This window comes from Equus przewalskii, chromosome X (assembly GCF_037783145.1).
Source record: "Equus przewalskii isolate Varuska chromosome X, EquPr2, whole genome shotgun sequence".
Taxonomy (NCBI): Eukaryota; Metazoa; Chordata; class Mammalia; order Perissodactyla; family Equidae; genus Equus; species Equus przewalskii.
The window spans coordinates 42,823,275-42,833,410 of record NC_091863.1 but is presented as its reverse complement, the minus strand read 5'-3'; the positions used below and the strand labels follow the sequence as shown (position 1 = coordinate 42,833,410).

At 47.8% G+C, this 10,136-nt stretch overlaps 1 protein-coding gene across 1 annotated transcript in view; it reads right to left on the bottom strand.

The window, feature by feature from the left end:
* Positions 1 to 829: 829 nt before the first annotated feature.
* Positions 830 to 10,136, bottom strand: part of ITIH6 (inter-alpha-trypsin inhibitor heavy chain family member 6) — a 29,006-nt gene continuing 19,699 nt past the window's right edge. The window contains 9 exon segments of the mRNA XM_070605475.1: positions 830 to 1,136; positions 2,061 to 2,443; positions 3,651 to 3,764; positions 3,948 to 3,979; positions 5,034 to 5,128; positions 6,951 to 7,347; positions 7,349 to 7,713; positions 7,716 to 9,010; positions 9,752 to 9,923. Of these exon segments, the coding sequence (XP_070461576.1) occupies positions 927 to 1,136; positions 2,061 to 2,443; positions 3,651 to 3,764; positions 3,948 to 3,979; positions 5,034 to 5,128; positions 6,951 to 7,347; positions 7,349 to 7,713; positions 7,716 to 9,010; positions 9,752 to 9,923 (3,063 nt within the window). The 3' untranslated portion in view covers positions 830 to 926.

Genomic DNA, 10,136 nt, shown 5'->3' with positions numbered 1-10,136 from the left:
TGTCACTCTGGCTCCCTGAACCCATCTTTGTATGTCTACATGTCCCTACATCCATTTTCTTTGTTTTGAGATCCCTCTGCCTTGTGTTTTCATGTGTCTCTATTGCTCTATTTCCCCATCCACGTCTGTGTCCTTGTTGCTGTCTTTCTGTGTATGGTCCTGTATCTTTGGTTGTAAGTATGTATACATGTGTGTCTGCTGATGTTCCTTTTTTTGTTCATTCATTCAGCAAATATTTACTAAGCACCTACTATGTACCAGGTACTGGAGATACATAAATGATTCAGTAAAGGTCCTTGCCCTCAAAAAGCTCAATCTAAGCCAGAGATCCAGACAAATAAATAGATGACTACTACACAGTATGATACATTCTATGAGTTTGGATGGGGTGTGGTGGACTATAGGAACACAGAGGGAACTGAACTCAATCTAGGAGAAAGGTCAGGGAAGGCCTTCTAGAGGAAGTGACATGTAAGACTTGAAGGATGCATAAAATCTACCTACATGAAACCAAAAAAGGGCATCCCATGTAGAAGGAAAGGCCTAGCAGTGGTAGAGAGCATGGTTTGTTAGAGGAACTCCAAGACCCTTAAATATACCATGGGAGCCAGAGAAGGTTGTGAGTATGACTGGTGACTCAGTCAGTTTTTTGTTTTAAAAAAGTCACTTCTAAGGCTGGTATGGAGTATGTTGAAGAGAGTGGAGACTGGAGACAGGAAGGACTGTGAGGAGGCAGAAGTCCCTAAGCCTCTAGGTGGATAGGTCTGCATGTCTATGTGTCCTTGTATATATGTCACTTAGCACATGTGTGAGAGTGTGTATCCCTGTGTCGGTCTCCATGTCCTTAAGTCTTTGCTTCTGGCTCACTTCTTGCCCTGGCCTCTGGATCTCCCAAGCTCAGATCTCCTGGCTCTGAGGTTCAGGGACTATAACAGGACATAGGCAAGGTAAGGGTGGCCCAGCAGCTGCTGTACATGAGAGCACTTCACCAGCCAGCAGGAAGCCCAGCAGGGCAGCATCCCTGGTGAATCCTTCAGCAGCCTCTTGCCTAGAACCACAGGCACATCTGGGCCTTGGTGCCTCTGCAGACTTGGTCCTGTAGGCCCTGCCACCAACCGGATGTCTGTGTGCTGGAACTTCCCTGAGGGAGAAAGATTCAGTGCCAGTCAGAGTAGTGACCTGAGTCACCAATGAGTTCTCTGAGAAGATCCTAAAGCAGGAAACCTAGAAGAAAAAGTGGAAGAGAGGAGGGGCAGCAAAGACCTGGAGGAGGCGAGAGGCTGGACATTGTAGAAAATGTGGAGGAGCCAGATGGGACAGGAGTATAGTATGGAAGTAGAGAGCCAAAGTAGATGAGATGGCAGCAGAAGGGGGACATTCAGGCTTTGCTTGGAGGAGAAGACAGGGTAGATTGGAGGGAAGGAGAGGAGAGGAGTGGGTAGGCCCAGAGGAAGTAAAAATATCTGTCCAATCCACCATCACTGCCCAAACTCTTTGGTGTGGGCCTCTGCCTCAAGTTCTGCTAGTATCTCTTGACCTACAATCTGGCTTCCTGCAATCCCCCTTTATAGCAGCTTCCAGAGGGATCTTCATAATACCCATATATGACTGTGTCTTTCCCCTGCTTATAACCTTTCATGATTCCCCATTGTCTTTAGGATAAAGTCTAATTTCTCATCTTGGAATTCTACTCTGACCACTCCAGCTCCATCTCCTACAATCTCCATTCCTTTACTCTACACTTTTGCTCAGCCTTCTAGATTCAGTGTGGATCTCTCTCCTCCAGGAGATCTTTCTTGAATTTCAAGGCTGAGTGAGGTGTGCCATCCTGGGTTCCTCCAGCTCCCTGGGCTACTTTCTAGCACTGATAACTTCCTGTGATCACTATCCATGTCTGAGTCTATCCTCTCCCAAGACCAGGAACTCTCCAAGGGCAGAGATTGACTCTTATTCCTCTTTGTGGATTGGGGGGTTGAGGTGCTGGGAGTTCACTGGCCTTTCATCCTGGCAGGGTCTCTCTTGGACTGGTTCTCCCTGGCCCCTCTCATCCTCAGCAGCACTTACTCAAGCAGGCCACAGGCCGAGGGGTTGAGACCTGAGCCATTGACCACATAGAACCCCAGATGGGGTAGTTTCAGAGTGCTGGGGTGCCTGTAGTGGTGCCAGAGGACTAGGAGCTTGAGGTGGGGCCCAAGGTGGATGGTGAGGCAGGCTGCAGCAGCCACGTGGAGCTCCAACTGGGGCCTCCTCAGTAGGGCAGGCTGGTCCCAGGACAGGAGCGAGGTACACTTGCCTTGCACAGATATAGAACTGCAAGTGATGATCATAGTGTAGGCCTGGGGTTTGTCTGCAGTAACTGTGATGATCTGAAAGTAGGTATGGGTCTGGTCCTTGTGGCCTGGCCTTGGTGGTGCCCTAAGCAACTGTCCATGTACATGCAGCCCTGGAAGGAAGAAAGTGCATGCCTGGAGCACAGGCTTTCACATGGTTATTCACATGGTCACCCATAGCACTGACAGGGGTGAGGTCTCAGGGCTCAGGGTCCAGATGAAGTAGTGCAGGTTTGTGGTCAGAGAGCTAGCTCCTGAGGAAAGTGCTTCTACCACAGCCCATCCAGCTGCTCCTTCCTGTGCAGTGTGTGGGAATGTGTGTATGTGTGTGCGTGCTCACCCCAGTGGGGCTATTTGCATGTATGTGTTTGCCTCTGAGTGTGTAAATGTGTGTGTTTGATCATGTTCATATGAGTATCTCTGGGCATATCAGTGCATCTGCATATTTGGAGAAGTTGCTATGCTAGCATATTTTTTTATGTTTATATGTGTCTCTGGATATGTTGGTGTTATATGTCTTTTTTTTTTTTTCCTGCTTTATCTCCCCAAATCCCCCCGGTACATAGCTGTATATCTTAGTTGCAGGTCCTTCTAGTTGTGGCCTGTGGGATGCTGCCTCAACGTGGCCTGACGAGCAGTGCCATGTCTGCGCCCAGGATCCGAACTGGCAAAACCCTGGACTGCCACAGCGGAGCACGTGGACCCAACCACTGGGCTACGGGCCCAGCCCCTGTGTTATACATCTTGATGAATAGTTTATGTTGTGTGTGTCTGGTTGTGTGTTGGTACATATTGATGTGTATCTGGGGGTGTCAGTGTGCATGCATGTGAGTGTGTGTCACGGTGAGTATTTGTGTGCATCAGTGAGTTTTGTATGTCTAGACTAGCAGAGTATGTGTGCCCATGTGTGTTGAATTCTTGGATATTGGGGTGAATCTGGGGGTATCTGTGATGTGTGTCTGAGTGTGTTGATGTATGTGTCATTGTGTATATCTGGGCATATGTGGTGTGTCACTGTGTATCTGGGTGCATATTTGTATGTTACTGTGTGTGGGTGTGGAGAGTGTCAAAATATGTGTGCCTGGGTATGTCTTTGTGTGAGTTTACTATATGCTCTGGTGTGTGTGTGTGTCAATATCTGTGAGTGTCTTGGTGTTACAGTGTATTCATGTGTGTTTTCATGTGTCTGAGTGTGTACTTTTGTGTTAGTGAGGGCCACTGCTATATGTTTTTAAGTATCAGTCCACAAATGTCTGGGGGTGTTGACATGAATATATCCGGCTGTGGTGTTATGTGGGGTAGAGTCCTTGGACCTCTCACCTGCCTTCGGATCATCTATGAGCTGTAGCAGGTCCCCTGGATGCCCATCCACTGTGAAGCAGATCCTCTCTTCTGAGCGTGGCATGTGAATTACAAAGTGGGTGTCCCCATCCACTGCAAGGTAGGAGATGCAACTCTGAAGTTATGGCCCTAGAAGGCATGGGAGGGGAGAGAGGGAAGGGGAGAGAAGAGGACAGTAGGAGGCCATGTCTACTTCCCCAGAGAGAGAGCCCAGCCCCAGTGCCCATGCACAAGCTCTCCTACACTCAAACAGGAAAGTGAGGGTGGCTGTCTTACCTGAGGATGAGAAGGTGGAGACGTTTGGAAACCTGCCTACAAAGGAGAGTGTGTTAGTGACTGATCTATCATAGTTCTAAAACTCTGGGACCCACCCCCAGCCTCTGAGTCACCTCCTCCCAGATAAAGGCCAAATTCCTGAGCTTAGCATTTAAGTCTTTTCTCAAATCTATCCCCTGCCTAGCTCTCCAGTCTCCTCTTCATGCTCCAGCCTAACTGAACTGACTATTCTTATGAGTGCTCTGCCTTCTCTTGCTAATGACCCTTTTTTTTCTTCCACCTGGAATGTTTTCCTTTTCCTTAGCGACCAAAGATCAATTGCTAGTTATCTTTTGAGGCCAACTCTAATGCTTTTTTCTCTTGCTCTCTGCCTGTGGTAGTTAGAATTCTAAGATGGCTTTCATGATGCCCCAGTGTACACACCCTGTAAAATCCCCAGGACTGAGATATCACTCCCATAAATAGGTTATATTATGTGGTACAGTTGACATTAAAATAGGAAGATTATCCAAGTGGGCCTGATCTAATCACATGGGCCCTTTGAATCTGAGTCTAGAGGTCAGAGACAGAGAAGTCAGAGAGATTTTAAGTGTGAGAAGGATTTGACATGAAGGAGTTCTCCATAGCTGTCTTTGAAGATAGAATGAACCGGGTGGCAAGGAATGCAAAAAACCCCTTAGGACCTGAAAGTGGCCCAGATGCCCTCTAGAAGCTAGGAGTGACTGCCGGCCAATAGCCATCAAGGAAATAGGGATTTCAGTCCTACAAACAGAAAGAACTGAATTCTGCGAAAAACATGAATGAGCGTGGAAGAGGACAAGAACTCAGTCTTACAGACGCCTTGATTTCAGTCTTCTGAAACCCTGAGCAAAGAACCTAATTAACCTGTGCCTAGACTTCCGATCTCCAGAAATGTGAGAAAATTAATAGGTGTCGTTTTAAGCTATTAAGTTTGTGATAATTTGCTGTGCAGCAATGGAAAACTAATACATTGCCCCTCCTCTGTGCTCACACAACACCTATGAGAATTCTAATTGAATGGAAATAAAAACTTAGGGATCTTTGTCAGGGGAGCTCCTTGTTCACCATTTTGCTAGTCCAGTAGAGCTTTCCTGAGAGTCCATCCTACTTCCAGCTCCTCCCAGGATGTCTTTAGAATTGCCATCCCAATGTGGATTCCCCACCAAGCACAAAAGAAATAAGAAAAATCCTTCACACTCCCAGGGCAAAGATGCCCTGGCCCACCTTCCTTCTGACCAGGAGAGTTCTGTTTGGCTTCCCAATCTAACCTGCATATTTCCAAGACTGGGACCTTATGCTCTCTGCAGTATCTTAGTCTTTCAAGCTCAGTTATGTTCAAAGTTCTTCCTAATAGCATTTATGCACACATTCATTTGTTCATTCATTCATTCAGGTACTGTTTAAACATCAGGGATATGGTGGTGAAAATGGCAGTCATGATTTCTGACCTGATGAAGCTTGTATTTCAGTCAGGGAGGCAGACATGAATGAAATCATAATTACCAATGGTGACAAATGCTATAAGAAAAAATAATAGAGTGACTGAGGGAGTTACAGATACTTGAGGTAGTCTGGGGCAGTGAGGGGGGAGGGTAGGAAGGACATCTGAGCTGAGATCTAAGTTATGAGCTGGAGTTTCAGTGGCAGTGGAAGAGATGAAGGTGGTAGGAAGAGGGCAGGGCAAGGCAGGTCAGAGCAATTATCAAGCAGAGAGAATAGATTGACAGAGGTCCCTGAGTGGGGGTGGGTGTGGGGGAAGGGCCCATTGAAGAAACAGAGAGGAGACCACTGGGGCTAGAGTTCAGAGAGTGACTGGGAGAAGGTGAGGTCAGAGAGGTATGGGATAGTTGGTAGGCCATAAAGAGGACTTTGAACTTCATTCTAGGTATGATGGGAAACCCTTGAGGGTACTTAAGTAGGGAAAGGACATGAAGAGATCTATGTTTTTAAGTGATCCCTTTGGCTGCTGGGGGAGAATGGCCAAGAGAATCTCTTAAGAGAGGAAGCAGAGAGACCAGTGAGGAGGCTGGAACGGTTTTCTAGGTAAGACACAATGGTAGTATGCCCTAGGATAATAACAGTTGGGGTGGTGAGAAGTGAGTGCATTGGGCAAATATATTAGAGGTAACATTGTTAGGAATTGAAGATGGATGGGATATTGGGAGGGGAGGTGGTAAGGGAGAGGCGCATGTCCAGGATGTCATGCCCAAATGTGTATCCCTGTGACTTACTGCCACGGCCAACTGGTTCTAATCCTGCCCTATAAGGTCATTCCCAAAATGTCGCTCCTTTCAGGAAGGCGGAATAGTGGACTGGTGAACCACATTCAGTCTGGGACCAGATTATGTAGGTTCAAATCTCTTACTAGCTGTGTGACATGGAACAAGTTACTTCTCTGTGCTTCAGTTTCCTCATGTATAAAATGCAGATATTAACAGTTTCTTGAATGGATTAAATGAAGAACTACAACTACAATATATAGAGAAGTTCCTGCACATAGGAAGAGCTGAAAACTGTTTACTGTTGTTATTTCAGTCTTTGGGAAATTTAAAGATAACTGTCATCATCTTCCCTAATTTTTATACTCCTCTCATTAAGTAGGGCTGTTCACAGAGCACAAAAGAATCAAGCAGACTTGCCTTGCCAAGTGACGCTCCCATTTATAACCCCACATCTTCCCCCTGTTTGGGAAGCATGAGTAATTCTCTTGTCCAACAAAGCGAATGTCAAAGCCACAGCTTGGCCGGTTTGTATCTGTTCAGCCTTCCCAGTCTTAACATTCCTCCCCTCCAAGGGTCTCTAATTCTGTGCCTATGTACTGAAGTCCGGAGAAGTCAAGCAGCTGGTTTAAAGTCTCAAAGCAGGTAAGCAAGCAGCTGTACTATCACTAGAATCTGCACAAGTCTTGTACATGCCCAGTTCCTGGTGCTCTCCATTCATACCTCCCCATCGTGGCTTAACCTCTTGCCCATGGCACTCACCATCTTTGTCAGGAGTGAGGAAAATATAGAAAGCTGGTGGGTTCAAGGATTCCACAAACTTGGATTCCACCATTGGCTCAGAGAGCAGCTCTAGCTCCTCATGGAGAAGAAGCAGGCTGACTGCCTCAGGGAGGATGCTAGAAGTCAAGACTGGCAGGTTTGAGGGGCTGCCTTCTGGCATTGGGCTGGAGCTGTTGGGTAGGCCCATTGTTGGGACTCCTGACACAGATGGTCTCAGAATTTGCCTGGTGTTTTGGAGTTCTGGCAGCAGGTTATGCTGATGCCAGAGCCTTCCAGGGGGCAGGAGAGAGGGCAGAGTGGGGTGAAAGGGCGTAGGGAGGGGTTCTCTAAGAACAGAGGTGGTTATGGTACTGCTGAGACTTGTAGGACTTGAGACTGCTTGGGAATGTGCTTAGGCTCTGAGGAGGTAGGGGCCTGGATCTGGTAGGTCTAGTGGGTAATGGGGTTTTGGGTTTGTTGGGGATTGAGGTCCTAGGTTTGGAAAGTGATAAACTGAGGGAAGTTTGGTGAGGTGGGGCACTAGATTTAAGAGGTGACAGAATTTTAGAGGTCTTGGGTAAGAGGATCCCAGGTCTAGAGTGCGGCAGGTTATTTGGGCTCTTGGAAGGAGGAACTCTTGGTTTGGTGTGTGGTGGGTATTTGGGGATCTGAAGTGTGGAGACTTCAGGCCTGGGCTGTGGCAGCCTTTTGGGTGACTGTGATGTGAATACCCCAGGTTGGGGTGTGTTGGGGCATCCAGTTTAGATTGTGATGGAGCACCGTGTTTGCAGTGCAGTGGAGAAACATGTTTCATAATGCCAGCTTTGGGTTGGGATGGAGTGCCAGGATTCAGAGGTGGGACTTGTGTCTTAGAATTCATGGGTAATAGGGTACCAGGATTCTGGTGTGGTGATGTACTAGGCTTCAGAAGCAATAGAGCACTAGAATTTGAAGGCACAAGGGCAGCCAGTTTCATCCTGAGAGTTGGCTGAGCCAAGGTTCCAGAATCCTGTTGTGTTGAAATTTTGGGCTTTGACTGTGCTGGAGTGGATAGAGTACTACGGCTCTGACCCAGTGGCTCCAACTCCTTGGAACTAGGCATCTTCTTTGTAGAGGCAGGAGTAGTTGAGGATAAGTAGGACTTTGGTTTCACAAGACTTGATTTGGGAGAGAACTTAGCTGCCAAAGCTGGTCAGGCTGTGTCTGCCCCTAGGCCATGCCTGCTGGTGGATGAGGGCATGATGGTGCCTGGTCCACCTGTGGTGGGAGTCTGTCTCCTGGCCTTCTCACCAGCCTCCTTGGGCTGCACCGTGACCAGTGAAGTCAGAGGTGTGACAAAGTTGTATTCAAGTGACAGGTTGAGGACTTCGGCAGCCAACAGGTAAGTGGTGGCATCACAGGCTTGGAAGCGTGCCTCCAGCAGTTTTCCAATGGTGACCTATGCCCAGAGGTGGCAGATGAAGTGGGCTACATTGGGGACTGGCTCCCCTGGGAAAACAAAGGCCTTCTGGCTGCTGTTGGTGGCCACCTCACTGTGGCGGGACATGAGAAGCTGACCCCTGGGGCCATGGGTTGCCAGGTAGATGCCTAGTTTCTGCTCACCTGGTTGCACCTGTTCTGCCACCACCAGCTCTGAGCCACCAAAGTAGTTGGGGAAAAGGACCCAAGGGGAGGCCCCAACTAAGTCCCACAGGTAGTCCAGACGCACATCTGTCAGCAGAGGCATGAAGATCTCCTTGTAGAGGCCTTCCAGATGTAGGGCTGCATCAGTGTCCTTGTATATGTGCCAGGCTGCTCCCCAGTTCTCCAGGGACAGGTGACGTAGCAGTGGGAAGTCAGCATCATCCCAAAAAACCAAGCTGAAAAGATTCACCCTGTTGCCCAGTGCCTGAAGGATGTTGGAGAGGATCACACTGGGGGTCATCATGTCGGCTGTGGGCTCCCCATCCGTCAGGAAGATGATAAGAGAGATTCTCCCCACACTGGGGCCCCTCCCAGGCTCCTAGTTGCTAGGGTACAGCACTGAAGCAGCTGCCAGCAGAGCTGTGTTGATGTCGGTCCCTAATTGGGGAGTAGACTGTGAGGCCATCTTTTCTAGTTACTTCTATCCCCATTGCAGACACACTGGGAATCTCACCAACCTCCCAGGCTCAGTCATATCTCCTCATCTTTGCTCAGACTATTTCCACTGCTCATCCTTCCCAACTCCCTTACCCCCACACAGAGATCTAACAGTGGGGCCCATATGTCCTTAGCTTTTAGCACTCCCTGTCTCAGACTGTGCTTTGCCAGTTTCCTGGGGGAAAGTCTCATTCTCTAGTCAGAATGGCAGCTCCCCAAAGATAGCACCCCCACCTCCATGCTACAGGGGAAGAAAGGGCTGAGTTGACAAGAGGTGGTGGTTGGGGAAGATTTCAGTAATTGTCTGAGAGAGGATTGATCAAAAACCAGAATCAGGGCAGTAGCTTGCTCAAATAAATAAATATCTAGGAAACAGATCTTGGAAATAAATATCTGGATTATTGATTTTGAAAAACTCTTAACAAATTCTTCTGAGTATGTGCTTTAAAGAAGAGGAAACTCAGGCCCAAAGAGAAGTGTGACCAAAAATACATGGAGAATCAGCTGTGCTCTTTCCACTAGGAAAAGGAACACAGATGAAGGGACATATTTGTATAAAATGTAATAGTGATATTTCAGGCATTGTGATAAGTGAGGTGGATGGGGGAATGGAGGGAGCATTTCAAGAATTTCCCATATAACCACAGTCTGCTCATTTGGGTAGGTAGGTCTGACACTTACAGCCACCAGCTTCCATGTGGCCCAGGTAGTCCTTGGCATCATAAACATTCTGGATGGTGGCCTGGATGGAGCCTCCAGCTTTCCAGACACTAACTGTGTCAGAAAAGGAGATGATGTTGAAGTAGTCATTGGCCTGCAGGTCACCAAGGATCACATTCATGGCCTTTTTAGTCTGTGGGATTTGGAAGAAGTGAAGGAGATGGACCAAGACTTGAGGTCTTGTTGAAGACTGAAAGGCTCTTTGTATATAGGGGACTAAAGTCTAAGCATTATATGATTTTAAGACTCTGACTCCAGCACTCTATAAGTCTAGGATTCTCAAATCAAAATGCTCTAGAGGCTCTATGACCCAAAGCCTAGAACTGCATTTGTCCAATGGGAGCTG